Here is a 23,359-nt window from a genome sequence, read left to right on the forward strand (position 1 = left end):
TGAGAGAAGTAATTGCTGCCAAAAAATGCATGTGTTTTTACAAGCTGATATTACCATGGAAAGAGAGTGGCGATCGATAAACAACGCAGCAGTTAGAATCAATAATGTCTTCCCTGAGTCACTTTCCAATCTGTGGTGCTTGATTTGGCCAGCAAGGGAGGGGTTACACTTCCTCTGCTCATAGACAAACCATAATTCTTACCTCCCTGCTGCCTTTACAATTACACTGGCTGTATTAAAGCAATTTTTCATTCAAAAGTCCCAAGGCTGAGAGGAAACAAATAGGCTGAGCACAGAATTCACAGTCCTGTTCACGACTCCTGTACGCACTGGTCCCTCTCACTCTGCCTCTCCCACACTCACATTAAGGGTTGAGTCAGGTCCTCCTCTACACCACCAGAGAACCAACCCATCAGGGAATTACACCCAGAGAGAGTTTAGAGTTATCTAAGCAGATGATAAGGTGTGACAATGTTGATGTAAAACCGCAGAGAAGAAGTGAAATGATGTATTTTACATTTATTTTCATAAGTGATTTATCATTTCATTATTCAGCTGATGTTAAGCATAACAACAAATGTGTATCAAAAGTTAAAAGAGCACAAACTGATTTGTTAAAATTACTAAAACCAAAAACCAAAGAGTGCATTTTTATGAATCTTGTACATTGTTTTAGCTCTATATGTTTTAATCTTCCTTTCCACACAACCAGAACCTGCAACTTTTATTCTCACACTGTTGGAATTAGCTGACCAGCCACAACATGGAGCTTACACTGAACATAATAACTAAATCCCCATCCATTTGTCCAGTGACAATTCCAGTTAAGTTTATTCAGACGAGACAACTGCATCCTCAACAATATTGACAAAAGAGAGAGCAGGCAGCGTTACTTTATGCAGTTCTACTGTGAACAGAAAGAAAAATCTGGAACTACAGACGGCTGGAAGATGCAGAAAATATCATCTGTCTGCTCTGCTGTGAAGTTCAGGTTTATATGACAGCAGGTCTCAGTCAGACTACAGTTTTAACCACAACATGTCAGATATACTCCAATAATATTAAATCAAGCTCACTACAGTTTAAATGGATCTTTTGACAGCAGCCAAGTGGAAAATTGGACCGTGGAATTGCTTGAACTGCAGACACCTGACCAAAATTTCTGACCTGCGAGAAATCCAAACGACCGTCTGACAGCTAGATTGTTGATCCATCAGGTGATTAATCAGGTGTCATGAGCTCAAACGACGACTGATTGAGCAGAAATTCACCCAGATCCTAAAACTAGTCATTACCAACCATTTTGGGTTTAAAATCAGGATAATCTGCCCGGTTTTAAATGGATCATTTTTATCTTAAACAAATCCAGGTGACTTTTGGAAACAATGAGCCTCATTTATAAAACTAAACTGCAGTCCTGTCTGGCTCACACATTTGTCCTCTAAAGGCTCCTCTTCAAAGGTTTTCCTGTAAAGTTCTTTTAAAACCGATCAAAAAATCCGAGCATGTCCGAGCATTATCAACTGAATAAATATGGGTTATGGAGCATTGAATTAAGTGTTTATGTTCTGAGGAATAAAATGATCTCTTCTTCATTAAATATAACCAAGTGATCAGATATTTCACTTTGCACAGTGTGGGTGTTTCTGATGGACAGTTTCCTTTGGTTTTTGCAAGAGGGACAGGTATCAGACACACACACTTAAGTGTCATCATTATTACTTAAACCACAGTAGGAAAAGACAATCAGTCAGTGCATCTTCTATCTCATGTAGGTTTTTGGCCAATTTCTCCACTTACTATTACAGTGATGACTTCAGTCCTTTACTCAACACAGTCTGTGCTTTTGCAATTCTTTAAATCCAATAACTGATGGGCCTCACTTTTCTTTCAGAGCCAAAAGCTGACAGTTAGTGACCGACCTTGAGATTCCTTGACAAAATAAAAGCACCAGATTCATCATGCTCTCCTTTAAAAAATGACATTTTACACCTACACTATATTCAATTAAACATTTTTCTGATTTATTATTAAAAACCACATTTAGTCAATAAAAACATACCATCAGAGAAGACAGTACACAGAAGAGCATGATGTTGGTAACAGGAACCTTTTCTTCTGAATATAATCTTATATGTTTCATTATTCCAGTGTAGCTTATATCAGATGAGGGGATACTAATCACATGACCTGGGTACAATAAACCCTTCAACAAATAAATATATGATTATTAACAGAGACAGATTAACACCAGATCACAGTAACACCACAACAAGCACATGGGATTCGCTGGCAAGCAAATGGGTCACAAACACACATGGGGTTACTCTAAACAAAGTGCAGGTATGACAAAAAAAGGGCAGCGACCAACAAGAAACAGAAAGACTGCTTCTTCAGGCAATGGATTGAAGACAACACCAAAACAAAGTCCATGCAGCACCGAGGGGACATCAATCTTCTAGGTACAAGGACTAAGAAATTAGGGGAGAGTTAAAAAATCAGACCAAAAATACAGGGGATTAAGTTTCCCCCCCCAGAGGTAAAATCAAAATAAAAGAAAATAAAACTTGCCATGTAGTTTGCTGTGGTCACACCCGGGTATGCAAGATCAAAACGGGTAACCAGTGCAGGCTGCAGGTAAGAAACGAAAGACAAGATCACTAGCCAGTATACTTGAGTAAAGAGAGAGAAAGAGAGAGAGAGAGAGAGAGAGATAGAGAGAGAGAGAGAGAGAGAGAGAGAGAGAGGGAGAGAGAGAGAGAGGGAGAAAGGGAGCCTAATGCATCAGGATAAAAAAAGCATTAGTAATGGTTTACCCAGTCATGTGTTGAGTGGAGAGAGGAGGGAAAAAATGTTCAAAGGAGTAAAGATTGGATGAGGATGAGGGGGGAGTGGATCACTCTGGCTTCCTGCATTAATTCTTTCAATGAGGAAGAGCCTCTTACCCAGTGGGAGCTATTCCCATCACAGACCGGCTGTACATGTGCAAAATCAAAACCATTTACGTGCACTAATCAGAGACTCACACTGATTTCTACAGCGAAAGGAAGAAGAAAATAGAACATTTGAAACGACAGTTTTATTTGTGTTCACAGCTTGTCAATAAAGTGACAGCAACATTTGCTGAATCACTCCCGACCGTCAACACTCCAGCAACTTTGCAATCTTACTTGAAAATATCCCTGCTGACAATCAACAGTCATACAGGTGCAGAGACAGCATATCTGTCCCCACCTGCTCGTTCCCATTTTTCTCACTGGAACCTAAAGATGAAAAACTACAGTGCAACACAACTGACCCAAAGGTTGGTTGGAGGTTGTTTGAGCCATATCTCTGCTGTGTGTTACATTTACATAAATAATAAGCACATTAACTTTGAGATGTTAGTATGAAGATCATACACAAAGGAGGACATCAGTGAGACGTTTGGCATGCCTCTGCTGGTTTATTACCTCCATTTTATTATGTGTGACAGTGGGTCACATGTCATGGACAGTCTGGAGGATTACGTCATGGTGCCAACAGATACTGTATCGCTTTATGACACAAAACAGAAAGAGCAGCAGAGTAAACAGCTCCTGACAGTAGAGAGTGAATATATAATATCCAACATGTCAAAAGGAAACAGTGTGAACTTATATTCAGAAGACATATCTAAAAAAATGAACATCATCATCACACAACAGCACTACAACATTAAGGGAAATACTGTGTCCAATCCCATTGGTTCATATTGGGATTCTGCTGTTCATATGCAGCAGGCCATGCCAAATGTCCTCACTAAATCACCTGTCATTTACCACACAACAACTTCATTTGATATCACATGTAGTATTTAGAGATGATTTTTAGATGCCTTGCAGCCATAGATTAAAGCCAATAAAAGTAAAAAGATTTTTTTCCAATATCTAGCCTAAAGCCATAGAGAAAATAACCCTTTAATGAGGGTTCTGAGATAATGGTGAGTCTCCCTATTTAGCATTTATAAGCAGTATATTAGCAGTTATAACACTCTATAATGGCGTTACAAGCAGATTTAAGGATATTTTTAAGTGTTTATTAATGTACAGTACTTGTCAACATTTATGACTTCTCTTATGTTTTATATTATTACAACTGTGTTTTTGCTGTGTTGTTTATAATGTCATTTATTTATAGTTATAGTTGTTGACAAACACATTAATGAAACACATATATCTGCTTACAGCTACGGTGTGTTATAAACCATTTATTAACTGTTTATATATTGCTTAAAAATGTTCAATAGGGGGACTTTGAGTAAAGTGTTATTGAGATCATTTCTCCATTTTCTTTATTTAAGGAGAAAGAGTTTCAACCATAACAGGTGCATTAAACCCTTAAGTTAGTTCCTCTCTACAATATCTTATGGTATTCCAGAATATATATCTTAAATATGATATACCTTTACTTTTTAAACTCATCACTGAATTTGATATCAAATAATGTCATAGGTGCAAAAAATGTCAAACTAAAAAGGTTTACTGGATTAATAAAACTTGCATTTATTAATGGAACAGCACATACCTACAATAACTATGAACAACAATACTGAGACTGAAATCATTCTTTAAATGCTCTGTTCAGTTAGACAGCGAGTGGTTTGCCAAGGCTCTTAAACACTGCCTGAAGTAAACTGCTGTTACACTAAAGTTTCTCTTCATCTCCAACACTGCCCTCTGCTGGCTCAAACCTGAAAACACCCGCTTTACAACCAACTTGATCTGCCAGCTGAAACGCCATCTGAGCTTTCACGCGAATGTATTTTTGACTTGTGTTATTTCACCATGTGAAAATGAATTCCAAGTAGCCTGTACTATGTACCCGAGACCTCTTAGCACAGATAAAATGTGTTGTTCTCAAAGTTTGCAGTCTACATGGAGGCATGTTCTTTAGTGGGCAGAGAGAGGGCACTGAGATGTTAGAGGCTTTAGTCCAGGTCAGGAAACACACTGGCACTGCATGAATCAGGACGATGCAGGGGGGGAAATGTGTGTAAGGAATGGTAAAGGCAGAGAAAGGGAGGGATGTGAAGAAGGTATTTAAACATTTCCTTCTCTAATCACACACAAGTACAAAGTGACAGCCAGATTATTGCCACCAATTTGTGCTTCTGTGGTTCAGCACATTAGAGTAAATCACATGAGAGGAAACAAAGTAGAAAAGGAGGAAACTGCTTTGTATAATTCAGATCTAACAGCAGCAGAATTCACATGTTGTTGTATCAAGAAAGTCTGAATTCAACCTGAATCTACTGCCTACCTGTTTGTGTTACATACACAGAGTGAATGATATATTGTCTGGGTGTTGCTTCTGGTTCTCTGTATTACCCAATCATCAATCATGTTCCAACCACTACAAGTCACTGTAGTACTTTCCTAATATCTATCATAAAATGTACTATAAGACTGAGTAGTAATGTCTGCGATCAGATTTGAGCTACAAAGACAAACAAAGAAGGGAGACGGGCTGAGAGGAGGCCATGATGGCAGTCATTGATGGTGCTGAATTGGGATGAAGATCATGGTTTCTATGCCACACTAGGAATGAGGGAGAGAGGTTGTGGTGCTGACCTTGAGAGGAGAGATGTGGGAATGGGACACATAGCCGTGCACATTCTCGATCTCAGACAGGTTCTTCTCAGATACGTGCACCAGCTCGGGGGCACGCACCTCGTTGGTGAGACGCGGGAATCCCTGGTCAAGAGGTGGCGAGTCATCCTCTTGGTAGTGGTACTGCTGAGAGTGGAGAGAGAAACAGAGAGGGACAAAGAGAAAAGGGAAGAGATTGACAGAAGAGATGAGATCAAGTAAAAAAAAACAAAAAACAAGTAAGTATATACCTTTATATTACCTTTGGTAGACACCAACTCGGTTCTTTTAAAGATACTGTATTTGTAACAAGATGCTGGCCTGTATTTTCTACATGACAATAAATACTAAAAGTTCTACTAGCTTAGTTTTTATTGTTTTCATTTTAAATCAGCATTTCAGACTTTAAAGGAAATGGGGTTTATTGTTTTGTTTGTTTGCGTGTTGGGTCAAATGTAATGTTACATCACAAACTGTGGCCTGAATGAACACTGACACAGTATCAACAAAGTCTTCAATGATAAACTTTTATGTTTAAATCAGATTGTAAGTAGTCTCTAATGTTGTGTCTATCCCTGCACACTGGGTTGGTAAATTTACATTTAATATAATATGCACAAGCAGTACAGTACATATGAAAAAATATGTATTACCCATTATGAACTGTCATTTAAAAGTTCATATAAAGAGGAAATTTCACTTGATAATAGAAGGATCAAACCTGACTTCTGTCTTCCACTACACTTCCAGGACATTGTTGCTCAGTTTGGGTTTGAGGGACACTTTTAATTCAAACAGATGATTAAGTGCTTCCTGCTGAGTTGTACCTTATAACTATCCCAACTAATTTCTCCAGTACAAGAAACTGACAATTTAATCATAGTAACAATGAGATTGTAAGTTTTCTTGAATATGTGCAGTGAAATTCCTGCCAATGCCCAACTTCACAGTTAACAACAAATTATTTTTGGCAAGTAAACCCACTGTTGACATGGATTATGTAAAAATGGTACTATTTTATTGATAATGATCTTCAGAGAACAATATAAGTATAGTGGTAGAGATGGTCAGTAATGGCTCTAAACACTGTTGTAACCTGCTGAAACAGGATGGAGTCAAAACAGGGTGAATCAGAAGTCAAATTCCTCATTACAGTGTATCACAATGGTGAATTCTTCTTTTATCTTCTAACTGCATGAGTGGTGAAAACTGAGAAATGAATCACAACTTCACCTTTCATGTCATTAATACTGTGGTGACATAAATACAATGAGCTTTGAGAATGTTGTCATGTGGTTGATCGACAGGATGATTCTGCAACTGGGATGGGGTGAAAAAAAAACAAAAAAACGAGCCCCCTCCTCCCCTCTCTCACCCAGGGAGCGTTCATCAAGGCAGGGGTCATGCAGGATGGGGGCTGGCCGTTGTGGGGTGACCCCTGTACTGCTGGTGGCCTGTTCTGGAGAGAACAACAGGACCATATGTAACCACCAAGAGCAAACAGAGCAGGTGTGACTCAGAAATGAAAGTCCATAAACAATCAGTCCTGTCCAAGATCACAAGATCACAAGCACACAACCAGCACATCCATACAGAAGCAAAACACAGCAGGAGGCTGAGAAGCTCATTCACAGGTACTGCTACATTCTGTGTAAGTCTATATTATTCTGTATTAACACAGATGTCGGGACATGCAGTGGTGGTGACTACAAACTGAAACACACACAAACACAGCAGTAGTAACAGATGGATAGAGATGAGGACAGAAAGAGAAACTATCATCATGTGAGACAAATAGAACTGTTGGCTAATAAACCTGCAATATAGAGTGAACTGAAGCATCACATGATTCTTAGTAAAAAAAGAAATGGATCTATTATTTCTCTATAGGAAGACAACAGAGAAATAGTCATATCTGCATTTACAATTTGACCATGAAGGCAGCACTCACAGCCTTAACTTGCTAGTGTCAGCAATGTTCATTTGTAGATGGACCCTGGTGTCAAAGCTACATTCGACCAAAACATCAAACAAAAGAGGTCAATCTCTCTACACTGAAAACGATGGAACAGTAATTAGTAGATACAACAGACTCAGAGAACAAGGCTTACACAAACAGAAGTGAGCTAGCTGCATAACATCGCTGAGAAGCAAACCAATTGCAACGCTCCAGTGATCACAGTTATTTTTGATCGTGCCTGAAGGCAGCAATGTAAAGAGATGCATTCTAATGTTTTGAGGACACAGCTCTGGGCCAGTGATATATCACCTATCAGGGCAACTAAAAATAGAAGTGCACTCTGTAATTTTGCCTGAGCTCTATTCTCATGCATGACTTTCCTCATGTATAATCCTGTAGATGCGAGGGGAATAAAACAGTGAGATGACAAAAGCGCTAGATTCTCAGGAGAAAGTTGTCATCATTTTGTCAATATATTACTTTTTTATTTCAAACACAACAAGTAAACATTCTAAATGAAATGAGACCCTGCACAGAACAAGCAGGTATAGACATGAAATAAAACCTCCTCCAGGCAGCTGTGTGGCTGACACTTGTGGTGTGTTCAAGTGCTGATGGGTAGCTCTGCCATCCAAGACTTCACAATCAGCTGTTTAACAGAGTACTGAGTTACAGTATGCTGTCAAAATATCAAACCCAGAAGACAAATAATAAACAGATTTCCCATTTACAAACAATCAAGGATGAGTGCACAAATGGGGGATTGAAAACACGTTGCCACAATGTCATTTACACATTTTCACTGGTTAGGAATAGAGCAACTGACTTTTTAGAGGTTAATTTGTATGTGGCACTTTTTGGCATCTCACACTTCATCTCACAGACATCTTTTCACTCTAACTAGCTAACATGATACATGAAATTCCCAGGAGACATGGCAGCTGGTAGCAGTAACAATGCTAATCTAGACTATACAAGAAATTAACTGTGTCCCAAACCATCAACAGGCAGCACACAAGTAATGTTAGCATGTACTGTATGCATTTCCTGCTGCTTACCATCAAAATATACTAGGCACTACGTAAATGTCAGTGGTTTTACGGTCATGCAGAAACACAAAACAGATGCCTAGAGAGGCAAAACTTCACTCACAACAAACTGCATCAATATATGATTGAATAAGTAGCCAATTACATATCAGCAACAGGTGTTTATTTTTTAATCTTTCTTTAAACACATATGAAACTGATCACCACAACATTGATCAGGGATTTTGAAAAATTTCTCCATTAAACATCGATAAACACACAGTAACAGTGGGAGCTGTTCCTCACCAGTTTCTGTGATGAAAATCAATCAATCAAAATGAAGGGCTCTGATGCTAACAGCTATTTCTGTACTCTCACCTTGTGATTTATGCAGTTTATGGTACAAAAATAACACCTTGTGATGCTTTCCTCATTAGATGTCATTTATGCTGGTTTGCTTTCTAAAACCTGTGTGTACACACATCTCGTGATGACATCACCCACAAAAACCTGCCTATAAAACATCAAACATATACAGTGTGAAAATGTTGATAGATTTGGTTGTTTGGAGGGCAACTGTCACATCTCAGATGTCAAAGCATAGTACCTCACATACAGACAAACCTTTCAAGTCAAATGCATTAAATTGACTAACATGTGAAAACACAAGAGTGCTCATTCAAACATTGTAAAATATGCAAAAATAAAGAAAAAGAAAGAATGAACACTCTGCTTCTAGTGTTGACACCTCCATTCAGTGTTTGTCAAAATGAATGGATGAAACTGACACATGTGTCGTTGTTTGTATGCAGTACACATGCACTCAATGTCTTTGTGCTGCTGCTATTTTGGGGGTCTAATAAGCTAAAGGTAGGAGTTTCATTCAAGCTCAAGTTATTCAATGCACTCTGTAATTACTGCTTTCCCAAAGCATTCATCAGTAGAAAGCAAGAGATGGAGTGTTGCACGGTGTTTCAGCCTGACAATGTAAGGTTGTATTGGATGCAGCAGGAAAGATGAGTTCCCTTTTCTTTTATCAATAAATCCATCTCCATCTCCTTCAGCTGTTACCTTCTGACTGCCAATATGTACAGTATGAGTTTGTTTAGAAACACCTCATTTCAAGTAGTATGTTTCCTGTGGTTTCATGTTGCAGTGATGTACTTCAGATTAGTATTACCATGGTTATTTTTTTATGATGTAGAAGGAAAGTTTGCAATGCTGCTCTCCTCTTATGACTTACATCTATAAACACATTAGGGCTGCAACTAAGGATTATTTTCATTATTGATTAATCTGTTGAATATTTTCTTGATTATTCGTTTGATCACATTACCTACAGCCCAAGATGCAACCTAAAATGTCTTCTGTCCCGACCAACAGTCCACAACCCAAAGATATTTATGTTACTATCACAGAAGGCTAAAGAAACTAGAAAATATTCATATTTAAGAAGCTAGAATCAGAGAATTTGGGCATTTTTTCTTAAAAGGTTACTCAAAACAATTAATCACTTATCAAGACAGCTGGCAATTTTCTGTCGATTGACTAATTGTTGCAGGTCTAAGGCATATCACTTTTTATGCAAACATGCATACATATATTGCGCAATACAAACTACAAATTTGGTAGTTTGACCTTTCTATTCAATAACAAGAGTTCAGTGGCCACTACACTAATGCCCAGTCTCACCGTTCCATGTTTAACTTTAGGCTAAACTAATCCTGATTCCAACCTTCATCTGCAACATAATTCTAAAGCAACATCTCACAATGTGAGATGCAGCCAACTAAGAAAGAACGTCTCAAAAAAGAAAAATGTCTCAAGTCTGAACATCTATGAGTCAAACATACCTACAACCACACACTCAGACAGTACACTGCGAACTCACTTGTTCTGAGCCGCCCTCTCAGACGAGGACATGAGGAGACCAGCAGCGATATCTGTCTGCTTTAGGGCTGTATAGGCAGTTCCCAAACACAGATGCTGTTTCCACTGCGGGGTTGCTACAGGGGGAAGGAGGCAGGTGTCCACAGCTACTACTGCTGTTTGGCTTACCATAGCAAAATTAATGTGAGAGAGTAGAGGATCTAAATATAGAAACTACAAGCACACCATGGCTGAAATGATAGTCTTCTTACATAGTCACAAGTCCAAGAAATATGACTCATCCTGTCATTACTCTTCTCATTACACCATATACTGTATATGTTCCCACAGACTGTATACTATAGTTAGCTGAATTACTTTAGTCCATGCATTTTGATTGGCTGTCTGCATTGGCATCTAACGAGAAGCATTATCCCCCAACACTGCACTGTGGATTAATAAGAGGGTCCGTCTGACTATTTACCTTTTATACCCGTAACCTAGCAACAACTGCCAGAAAGGATACACACATGAGCACATACAGTTACCAGTTCTTACCTCATGGCTTTGAAAACCTGTTAAGTTTAATCAAAGCCTAGAGTTTTTAATCAGTGGTTTAATGCAGTGCTTTCTTTTTTTAGTGCGTTTTATTTGATGCTTTGGATGAATTTCCTGTTATCCTTTTTCTTCATGAATAAACTTTCTCAATCACATTTTAGGTGTCAAAGTTGTCTCAAGATGTAATGATAAACGTCAAAAATGAAGCTGTGGCGTACTGGTAATAATACGCTTACGGCATATTAGACCAAACTAAACCAATAAGCAGCCAGCAGTGGAGTTGCTATAATGAGGTAAAAGGTTTGTGCTAAGCAGGTGGATACAGCGAGGCTCCAAGTCAAAGAGCGTATCTACTGTACCAGTCCAAGGCCATTTGACCTGAAGCCTGAGAGAAGCCCAGTGACCTACAATATATGAGAAGCACTACTGTGCTGGGTGAAATCACTCATGCTGTGCTTACACAACCATATTAGATGAGTGTAGAGCACCACTAGAGCATTGTTTGGTGTGTATGAAGCCTGAAATAAAAAATGAAAGGATTTTCTTTTCACCAGCAGTTACTACGGTCACTGTGAACTATTTGTGTTACTTAAATAACATTATTTACTGACATTTACTGGATAGAAGTGAGATCAGGGGGATAATCTATATGACAAGAGGAGTCATGGAAACTATAGAGAGAGCATAATAACTGGAGCATAAACAACTTCCAGTACAAACATAACTGGTTAAACTGGTAGCATTGTCATAAACGCAGGCTAAATGAGGCAGTAAGCAGAATTACTGGGTTAGACTAACGTACATTAGCTCCTTAGTAGAATTAGCGTTAAAAGGAATGCCAAGTCAAGGGGAAAGCACCAACTTTGAGATAAGTTGTTTTAGCACTCAAAACTTTCAACCTCATTTGTTATTTTATCAAATTTCCCTCACGTCCATGATTCTTCTATTGAAGTTGGTAAATAGTATATACATATACGTATATATATATGATTCTGGAACCCTGTTTTGATAGAGCCTGTGCTGTGTAGCTGAAGTAAGATCAGTTACTCTGCATACAAAAACACTTTTATTGGTCTGGATTTCAGTTTGGATGCCACCAGAGTCCCAACACCGCGTGTTCACCACAGTTAGCAAACTGACAGCAAATGTCAAATGCAAATTTTAGCATTTTTATCCTCTTTCTAAAGCTAGAATTACTGTATAAACAAGTGTAACTGACAGTGCAAAACAAGAGTGCATCACACTGCCTCCCCCAAGCTACTTTCACAGTTTGTTGTATACAGCAGTAAAACTAAGTCATGGCACTGAGGCATGATGAATCCCATGTGAATGTAGTGGAGCACAGCTTCGAGAACTGATGTATACTTTAACGATGAGTGACTAATGCTACAGGGAGAGATGGAGGAGGAGGGCATCTGACCACTGGATGAAGGCTTAGAAAATGTGCATGTGAAACTAAGCAGAAGCAGGGCGGGTGCAACAATGAGACTTATCAGAGCAATGCACAGACATGCAGAGACTTCCATTTATTTCCAGTTCCACCGAACAAGTTTAGGTTAGTTTTAAACATTCAAACTATCTCATACAGCAGTAGAAATCAATCCTTGGGTCAAACTACAAACTTTATCACTCAGTTATCATGGCTGCCAGTTGCATGAATCAGCTACCAACTCAGAGGGAGTGTAGTTATATATATGCATCATGCATGTAGCGAGGCTATCAATGACAAGAGTAACACCTCCATACTGACTCCAAACATTTCGCTCCCAGTCGCATCTTCATCAGGTTAAAACTTTTAAAATGGTCACAACACCCATATAAATACCAATGAGTAACATCATAAAACATTAAAAATTGAAAAAGTAAACGACGAAAACTCAATCAAAAGTACATCAAGAGGCTAAAATATACTACACGTCTTCTTGGGGACAGTGGTCCATAGCTGTATGATATCATATTTATGTTACTGTATGTTAAGGGAAAAATATTACATGGAGATTTTCTGTTTTTTGTCTAATGTTTCCTTTCATCTAACTTAGACCATTTTGGGATATTTATGGTATACTTGATATATTTGATGTATTATTGTCTCTGTATGCCTGCTCTTTGGGATTGATGTGCTTTTGATTGAGTTTTTGTTGGGTACTTATTGAATTATTAATGTTTTTGAGGTATTTATGATCCTGGGATGGTTAGATGGGTTAACCACACCTGTCATCATAGTGTCTATCAGGCGTTCCTCTTCTCATTGACTTCATCTCTGAGGCCGCTTATGTGTTTATTCAATTGCAACCACTCCAAACAATGCTCTGTTGTAAAAAAGAGACTATTATTCATATTTCACACAGTTGGACCACACCAAGCTGTTCTGTTCTGTGCCAAGCTGAACTGAACACTTGAAAATACTGCTTGAGGAAATCTGACATTAGTCACTCTTCACAGAGTTTGCTTTTGTTCTTTTGGGAAAAAAAAGCTGATTTACATTCAAGAAATATTCATCATGTTTTCTGCATCGAGTTGCAATGATGAGTGTTCAATTAAACATTGCTATTTTTGTACTTCACTGCACATTCTCCTCCTGCAGCAGCACCCTCAACGTGAGGGTTTATAATATGCTGTGGCTGTCAGGCTGGCTGGCTGAGCTGTGTGCAAAGCGTAACCGCTCACGTGTGGTGTTGTCATGCTCCACTGAGAGGATCCCTCCTCTCTGACGTTCACTACAGCCCTATCCAGCAGAATCAAGATGAGATGGAAATGTGGGGTGGCATGGCCGAGGGCAGATTCAGAGCCTCTGTGCAGATTTAGTGTGGAATCTCCTAGCGGTTGTGTGCACTGACCTCTTTCTACGGCTTTATATACCTACAGTTAGACTCTCTTCCCCCGTTATCTGCTACAGCCCTAATTCCTACAGACAGTAGGAGGGAGAGCTGAGCTATGGGAAAAAGAAAGAGCACCTGCCCTCTGCTTTTCTTGCTTTTACAGTCAAACATACACTTTTCTGCTGTCATCTAGTTTTTCAGGGGTTATTTTTAGGTTCACTGTGTCATGCTTCTTTTAGGTGAGCAAAAGATTTTGGACCCACACTGTCTGGGTGTTCATCCAGCCACTGTTGAATATGTTTCAATCTTATTTGTGGGATTTTATAGAATAATCTTATGGTACCAAAAATCAAAGTGAATACACACCTACAAACTGAGGAACAGTTGAGGGCTTTCTCTGTTTTTTCACTCACACACACATTTACCAACAGTGATGTACAGTTATGTGCCGTACATCAGTCATTCTGTTGAGAAAGCAAGATAACAGCTTCCACTGGTTGCATTTAGCGTGTTCCAAATTAATATCTAATTTTATTGGACACTGTCCAAAAGAGAATGTGTGTGTATGTACATTCCATAAGTGTCTGCATGTGTTGAAGAGCTTAGAGAAGTAAATGAGAGAGAAATGACCCAAAAACCAATCCCAGCACAGATCCACATCAGAACCAAAAACAGAAACAATGACACAAAAACCTTCCGATCACCTCCCTCAAACTGGGTGATGCAGAAAAACACGTCCATTCATTAATTTTAAAACCAGAAGAGGGAAGTTGGGGGGAAGATGCTGATGATACATAGATCCTCTTAGCCTTGCATTTTATTTTGACACTGCTAAGTAATTCTCCAGTGACAGAGAAGATGAGGGATGAGGACATAGTTGAGGTCAGAGTGACCTCAGTGAACAATTTGACTGTTTAAGCTGTTTTACAGTCAGAGGAACGTGCACACACATTTCAAGTGAGTAAAATGTACATGAAGCTCTAACAGGAACTACATGTAGTCATTTATCTAATTATTGTTAAATATCACCTGTTGTTTGTCTGAAAACCTAAAAGCTGAGGATTTTAAACCAAAGCTAAATATCTCTCTTAAATACATGATCATGCAAGATCGCTGCACAAAAACAAATTAAAAGAAAAGAAACTGTGTGGAACTGATTATTTCTTGTATAACTACACATCAGTTGTACACTATAAGTGAGGATGTTTATACACAGACATCATCTTTAGGCTTGTGCAAATTTTAATTATATTGTTTAGAAGGTTTATGATAATTGCATTGTTCATGTATCATAATGACAGACAAGCACCACTTCAATTCTAATACACACACACACACACACACACAGTTCCAGCTATAGGTTTACTGCTGTTGTGTATAGATACAGACCTGACAGGTCAAAGAAAAAGCATCACTCACCTGTTCATGCCTCTATAATTTTTCTCAAACCAAAACTGAGCTGCTAAACAACCTGACTTCTTCAGTAGTGTTTTTAACTCCAGCTGCTAAAAGTTCATCTTTAATAACTGTGCATCAGTCCACATTTTCTGAGCCATTCTTCCTTATAAAGTTTCATTAAATGTGATGAAATATATTTTGTCCATGCAATGTTTCATGCATTTTTTTGCAGAATGTGTCTAAATATACTGGACTTATACATTTTTGGTAACATCAACTAAATGACTGATGAACCAGTCACTGATGCTTCCAGTTTCACAATTCAGGTCTACAAGTGCCTACACATCATTGTGAAGCACATGCAGGAAGTGGCGTAACATCAGCAGAAGATTAATGCACCAATGTTCACTCACCACAACAAATAAACAAAGAACAGAAAATTCAGGTAGATTTGCATTTGCCTCTTAACCTGTGAGTTGTCCGGACAGTTTCTGAATCTAAACTGGCTTCTCTGAAAGGGCTAGATAAATAATTCACTTTCTGATAAATCTGAATCATTTTACAACCAACACCTTCATCACTGACACTGGGAAAGATACTTCCCTGTGTGAGGAAAGACCTGAAATTTAAGTAGAATAACAGGTAAAATCCAGAAAATGTTACTCAGAAAAATGGAATTAAAAATCAGAGCAAAAGAAAAGACAGAAGAGAAGAAAGGAGCGTTTAACTTGCATTTACAGCACATTAAGAGTAAAGGAGTAATTCTGACTTGTCACTACGCTAAATGAAGGGTGACAGTACAAGAATGCAAAAATATTATAGTAGCTGTAAATATGCCCTCATTAAGCACCACTAAGCATTAATACAGCTTCAAGGACTGCAGATGGAAAAACTGTGCTAGCACTGCTTGTCGGGAAAAAAAAGAGTTTTCTCACTAATCTGTTTATAGAAGAGTTAACCAACACACTGATCTGTACTAGACTTCCATCAGGTATATCACACAACAATACAGGACAATACTCTGAAGTCAGCCACTGATAGAAAGATCTCTACTATCACTGTCAACATCATCCCCCCTCCACCCCCCGTACCTCTGAAGCAAAGAGAGTGGTCTGTAACCTACCTTGCATCCAAACATCAACGACAAAGTGTTGTTGGTGCAGGCAACTTTGCAGTGGCACAGCACCGGGGTGCAATCTGGGCTTTTGACAATGGGAGACATTCCTAGAAGAAAGCTGCTGGGACACACTCTGCTGTAGCAACGGGCTGCGAGGCAGAGAGACGAGAGGAGATAAGCTACAGTAGGACCAAACTAGAAAGCTAGAAAGAGGGTTCACGCTTCATGAGAGCGAGGTTTTGCATACGGGCTCTTGCTCACACACACATACACACACGCGCACACACACACACCACTGTGTCTCCACCATTTACTCTTGTTCCCTCTCTCTCTCTCTCTCTCTCTCTGCCACCAATGTCCACTGTCTCTATCTCTCTTTCCCTCTCTTACCACTCTACCTTCCATCTTAACCATCCTCCTCCTCCTCCTCCTATTAGCCTCATTACTGAGGAAGGATTAACTCATTAGCAGAATAATCTGCCTTAACATTTGCCCTTAACTGCTGCAAAATTGAGCTTGGAAAAAAAAAAGATTGTCAGTGATTTAGTTGAATATACTGTATACTATACTATATATATGTAGCAGCCAGTCAACCAAGCAGCCTCTTTAAGTCAGGATGTTTTATGGTGCCCCCAGCTGGCCAAAGAGTCATCTGGCAGCTGGTCAAATTCAAACTACAGTGCCACATTTAGTTTCCCCTACAGAATGTATTTGAGTGGTTCATCTAAACAGATTTATCACCACGCAGAAAGATCTTATTTGATTTTTGTATTTAGGTATTGTTATTTCATGTGTTCAAAATGCATGTGTGTGAAGTGTCAGTTTCTGCATGTGTGAGTGTATCAATAGTCTAACCAGAAATCAAATCATGAATGGAACATTCTTTTCAAGGAAACAGTTCATTGGATTTCCTTAAAGGATATGTCTGGTGACATTTTATATTTTTCATATGTGGACAAATCTCATGTACAGACCCAAACCAATGATGAACTGAACTGACAAGCACTGTGTTTGTATTCAAACTCTGATATATCTTATTCATTTGAGCTCCATTATAGTCCAAAAGCTATTAAAAACACATCAGTGAGCCTTCATTACCATAAACACACACACACACTGTTGTTTATTTTTTCACTCAACCCCACACACACCATCCTGCTGCCGGAAATACTCATGTGAGAACCAAATAGGTATTAATCCGCTGCAGAATATAGTTCCCAACAAATGCACTATTTCCTCATGTTTGAATGACGTTTTCTTTATATGTTTTAATTGGAAGGGACTGCAGATGAAAATTAGCTTGAAGCTAAATCTGGTGCAGTACATCATTTATGTTAAAATCTGTACACTGTCCTGATAAATAAATACAGTACAATAAAAACTACCGTGACCTGCTGTTCTAGCAAATGACTGAACCTTTTTTAAAAATTGCTACAGATGTACGTCTTCAGTAGGAAGCAATGGACTTGGTGCTGAGCACCACAGAAAGGGATGGACTAACACATTGTTGGTTTTGGTGTTTACATGGGATTTGTTGACAATAAGACACATAAATTAACACCATAAATTAACCTAACCAGCATTTGTGATGCTTCATTGCTCCAACTAACCATACCACAACTGTGGTGTTAATGAGCCATTCATACAAATAAATGTCTCTTTATTATCCTCACAACTATAGCTGTTTGATTCATAGTGTTGCCACACTGAACAGTTCTAACAACATACACATAATGTCCAAATGTTAGTTGTAAGCTTCATGTACTGTTTGCAGGCTATAGCCATGTAGTGCTCTAGAATTAACACTTTGGTGTTAATAAGTAATAAGTAAGTACTATTTATGCACTGGACAAAAACAGAGGAAACACTGGTCAATACCAAGAGGAAAAGGCCAGAGTTTAACAAGGACTTCAGTTCATGTGGGACTGCTATAACCTGAGGTTATTTTTAGCAGGCATTTACTCTGAGGTAAAAGATGCTGAAATCTTCACTAGGGTACACAGCCAATTAAATTACTGCCATGGCTGATTTGGAAAGGATTATTGTATATATATTTCAATCATGCAATCTCCTCCTGGAAGTTGTATTTTGTTCAAATATAGCGTAATGATGTCATTTAAGAAAGAGCCATTCTACTATTTCAGTTTGTTTCTTTAACACTGCTCTTATGAAATAAACTTTTTATTATTGTATAATCTCTATATGTAGTATAACCATGTTATAACTTGCTTGTCTAACTTCTATAAACTAAAATGACTTGTTTTCTTCCACACAGTACAATACAATTAAACCTTTTAATCATAACTAATGATGAACTAATGATGATTATCATATGCACCCCCTCACTGGCAAAACTAGCCTGGGAGCCTCTCTGACAGACCCAAAACAGTGTGCGGAGGTGAACACTGCACACGTCGTCATCTGGCACTGCGCCCAGATGAGAGATGAGAGCCCTGGATGAAGCGCTGATGTGTGCATACCAGGTGAAAATTACAACACCCCAGTAGGTTAATATCTTCAACAGTCACACCCTGCAGGGGCTAACCTCATCTCTCTGTCAAAATATAAAGCTATATGATTATTACACAGTGACCTCTATGTTTGCATGTGTGTGATTTAAGCATACGGAATACTTGGCAACTAAAAACTGTTATTTTTCAATTCTGACCAACCTTCTCTGATGAAAATTATTTAGAAAATACTTTCTTTAAAAGTCTGGGAAGGGTAATATTCACTCCCAATACAAAAAATAGACTGACATGATCATCTGTGCAAATAAAATTTCAGTGTAACAGTGAAATCTGTGTCCCATACAAAGTTTGTCCAAACTAGCAAATCTGACTCTGTGTTTCCATACTTACATTGTCAGTAACATATCAGTGGTTTTTAATGTTTCAGCCCATCAGCTACAAATCATGTATTCCCACTTGCCACAAAAATGTAGATTTGTGGGCCTGCGGCTTAAAACATGTGATAGTTGATACTGCTGTTTGGCTTCTGCTCTACTGTCTGAATTTCCCATTTTCTCTGCAGGCAAGGTACAGTGCTATACAGACCTACTGTGTCTCATGCTGGCTCAATACATAAAACAAAATGTAAGCAGTTTCTACCCCTGTCTTTTCTTTTCACTGCCTGTCTCGCATGACTATTCATTAGTCTTCAGTCTGCAGGGGAGTGCAGGAGATGAGATCATTAAAAGTTTTGTGAGTTGTTGAGTCCTTGTGCAGTAGATTAGGACTGACACGGCTGCAGTAGTTGCATCAAGTCCTTTACAAACACCTTGGCAGGCACTGTGTGAATGATGCATCCTGATTCACCAGGATACATCTACAGTGTACAGTACAGTGTTATTTGAACTGAACCACTAGATGGAACTGTAACACTGAGGATAATACAATGCTCCACTGCTAAAGTATCAGTTCAAGTCTGGAACAGGAAAAGCCAACAGTAACTAAAAACTCCATTTCAGCCCACTCTAATAAACAGAGACTGAGGTCAATGAGAATTAATTAATCAGGGAGCCTCTGGGAAACTATTCCACACATTTCTTCAAAATTTGTGAGAAGCTTTGAGAAGATTGCTTTGTTCTTTTTTTACACACAGTCATTCACATGTGGAACTGGGGCAACCATGCTGGCTACCTCATCGCCAGCATGACCGCAGGCAATGAGATTTCACCCATTTCTTGGGTAAAGTTACAAGACTTGGAAAAAACCCCATGAAGGAATCAGCAACTGGGCACTTCTTGAGAGAAGGTCTCCCCTCACAGGGACAAAAGCAGAGCAAATTTCATTCTCCATCCTTAAGGCTGTCAACTCCAATTCAGGTCTCTCTGTCTGCACTTTCCTCCACACAGTGTGACTGATGACTCTGTGGCTTTTTGCTGAAGGTAAGCATTTTAATCTGCAACTCTTCTTCACATGTTTGCCGCTGAGCTGATTTGCAGGTTGATGTCTTGGCTGTATCTCAAGCAATGTGAAAGTAAGACTTTAGAAGATCTGATTACCCAGGACACTAAGATTCTTATCACTAATTTGGCCACTATACACCTTATAATACACCTGTGTGTCCTGGGAACAGAGAGCTTTAATGCCCACACTGCAATGATTAGACTGTCACTGAGCTGCTTCAGCCATCAGCTACACATTCACCACTACAGCAGTGATGTTTCTGCACGAACATAACACACTAGCAAAAGATGGTCCAAAGCCAGCATGATGTGTCTAGATCACAAATGTATATGCATAGTATTTAACATAAAACATTTTTTATTTATACGTCCCTATTTGAATATCAAGAACTCTATCACATTTTACATTTTCATATTGAAAAGAATCTTGGATGCAAATTTCCAGATGAAACCACCATCACCACAGAGCCCATGACTCAGTGACAAATAGCATGTGCAATCCAAACAGTACACTGAACCCACACTGAAGCTGATGGATGATGTTTACACACAGCACTTCCCCCACACTAGGTTAATGATCCAATTACAAATATGTCCATTCAAGAGGAATATAAACACTGTCTCATAAGTGGCTGTGCTTACACTGCAACAGAAGGCAGCCATGTTCTGTCACACTGTGCGTCACGTTGATGAAATATGTGCCTATACATACTATACAAAGGGAATCAAGGCAATCCTAATGTATAACAAATCCTAATAATTTACATTATAACAGCATTACAAAGGCAATTAAGCTATTAGTCAGTTGTTACCTAAGTTGATTTACTCTCTACACTCCATGGTTGTTATGCAGAATATTTTACATTTTACATTTTAAAACACAATGAATGAATGTTGCAAAGGTCAGGAAAGAAAAGTTGAGCCTCTACACTGAACATGCTATGAAATCACAACAATTAAATTCAAGTGGATTGACTGTAATGATCACAGGTTCACATGGGATGGATGACACAGAATCCCATGTTTACAACTTGCCAGCTTTCACATCACCTGACAGCTCAAGAAGGTTGTATGATAACTGGGTTGGTTGTGCGAAGGTTTAAAATACAATGCATTGACAAAATGATATTATATCCATTAAATATGGGTTTAATTAGTTGTAGACTGAACAATGGACTTTGGCTTAAGTTAGGCGCCCATGTTTGCTTGATTATCAGGTCCTTCTGTATTATTAAGTGCCGAGTCGGATACAACCAAGCTTTCAGAAAAATATGAGTTTTCCAGTTGTAATTACAACTTGGATGTTAATGTAAACACCAATTACAAGTCAACATGATAACATACACAAGGCAATGCTCACTGCTTTGTTTTTGTTGTAAATCAGAACACATCAGGAATGTGTTCAGCTTTTGTTGTCCACCGTTACAATTACTTGCAAGAGTTTGTTAAACTTAATACATATACAGTATGTAGGACCTGTTGTCTGTCTGATATGAAGGCACACACTGCTTAATAGTGTCATTTCAACAGCAGTATTTAAGAACAGGCAGAATGCAGCAATTTCTGGGGACCCTCAAAATTATCACTGCATATTAACTGGTGTCACACTTTTAACCATGACCCAATAGTATTAGTATTGCCATTACTGTATAGTCATGGTCATTGTCAGAATCATACTCTTAAAACCACTCTATTTCTTTAGACCTCTGCATGTAAATCCATAGAAATTACACATTGTAAGACTGTGTTACAACATTTAAATATAGTAATAAGTTGGAGCAAATTTGAAGGATATAAATAGATAAACTAACTGTGTGAAAAAAACACCTGCAATATCTGCAACAATTAATTTGCCTGTATCTTGAATGAATGATCACAAAAAGTTAAGATTAAAGGACAATGTAACATTTACATTTATCTATTTAGCAGATACTACAGAGACACACAACTCAAGCCTCAGTAGATCAAATTTGAAATTCTATCTGAAGCAACAAACACACAAATTGCAGGTGCATGAAGTAAGACATAAGTAGGAAATGAGAAGGAACATTCAGAGAGAGAAAGAGAGAGGAAGAGAGAGAGTAAGATGAGTGAGTAGATGCTTTCTGAAGAGCTACATTAGTCATTTCTGAAGACAGAGAGGGATTCTGTTGAATGATTTGAGATAGGTAACTCAGGAGAAGAGTTTTCCTGCAGCACAGTGATGGCAGGACGAGTCATAGTTCATTGGCTGATTGTAGTGAATGAGAATATCTGAATGAGGGTGAGGTGGGCGCTGTGCTAGTGGCTAGTGACTTGAACTTAATGCGAACAGTGATGGGAAGCCAGTGGAGAGTAATGAAAAGCAGAGTGACCCTTGAAAATAAGGTTGCTAACCTAAATAGGATTTTCAGAGGTTTTACTGTTCATGTTTGCAGCCCTGCCAGAGGGGCATTATAGTACTCAAGGTATGACATGACCGGTGCCTGTACAAGGAGCTGAGTGGCATACTCAGGTGAGACCTGATATGACCCAGTGGCAGAGGCTACTAATATTCTCACTGAAAGTTAGTTGGTCATTGATCATGATGCCCAGATTTTTTTTGCAGACTTTGTTTAAGGAAGAGCAAGCAAGACAAAATTTTTGAGACTTTTGTAAATTACTTTTAATACCTTCTAAGGCTTTTATTTTGGAGCAAATTGAATTAAATGAGGTAGGCCGAGATCTGTGCTGAGACAGTAGCAGGAAGGAAAGATGAAGCGGAGTATCATCAACATAGCAATGGTAAAGTCTGTTTTTCTTATTGTCAACTAATGTCATTAAAAATGATTTGTTAGTCTGTCTCTCAGTATTCACCTACCCTGTCTGTGGCAATCAGCCCCCAAACCATTCATGAATACTGAAGAAACATACATTCGCTTTTTAAAAAGGCTATATATTGTTCTCTCTTATGTCACTGTGCTGGATGGGAGATGTGGGAGGTGTGAAAATATGGTGGGATTCATTATGTTTGCAATATAACAAAACTACACACAATATTATAAAATGAACTCCAATTACTAAAATCAACACGAGGAAAAAAGGCTTGGGTCTCTTTAAATACCAACTAAAG

The 23,359-nt window shown here is 38.6% G+C and overlaps 1 protein-coding gene across 15 annotated transcripts in view; it reads right to left on the minus strand.

Moving 5' to 3' along the window:
• Nucleotides 1–23,359, minus strand: part of dlg2 (discs, large homolog 2 (Drosophila)) — a 184,484-nt gene that overhangs the window by 83,439 nt on the left and 77,686 nt on the right. For 10 of the 15 annotated variants that reach the window (XM_042430968.1, XM_042430978.1, XM_042430976.1 and 7 more), the window contains 2 exons: nt 6,985–7,068; nt 5,592–5,756 (listed from right to left, as the gene is read on the minus strand). In XM_042430968.1, coding sequence (XP_042286902.1) covers nt 5,592–5,756; nt 6,985–7,068 — 249 coding nt within the window. Of the gene's footprint in view, nt 1–5,591; nt 5,757–6,984; nt 7,069–16,364; nt 16,508–23,359 lie in introns of all 15 variants that reach the window. The other 5 variants (XM_042430977.1, XM_042430969.1, XM_042430975.1 and 2 more) reach the window with 4 other exon arrangements.

The sequence above is a fragment of the Thunnus maccoyii genome, chromosome 13, assembly GCF_910596095.1.
Source record: "Thunnus maccoyii chromosome 13, fThuMac1.1, whole genome shotgun sequence".
Classification (NCBI taxonomy): domain Eukaryota; kingdom Metazoa; phylum Chordata; class Actinopteri; order Scombriformes; family Scombridae; genus Thunnus; species Thunnus maccoyii.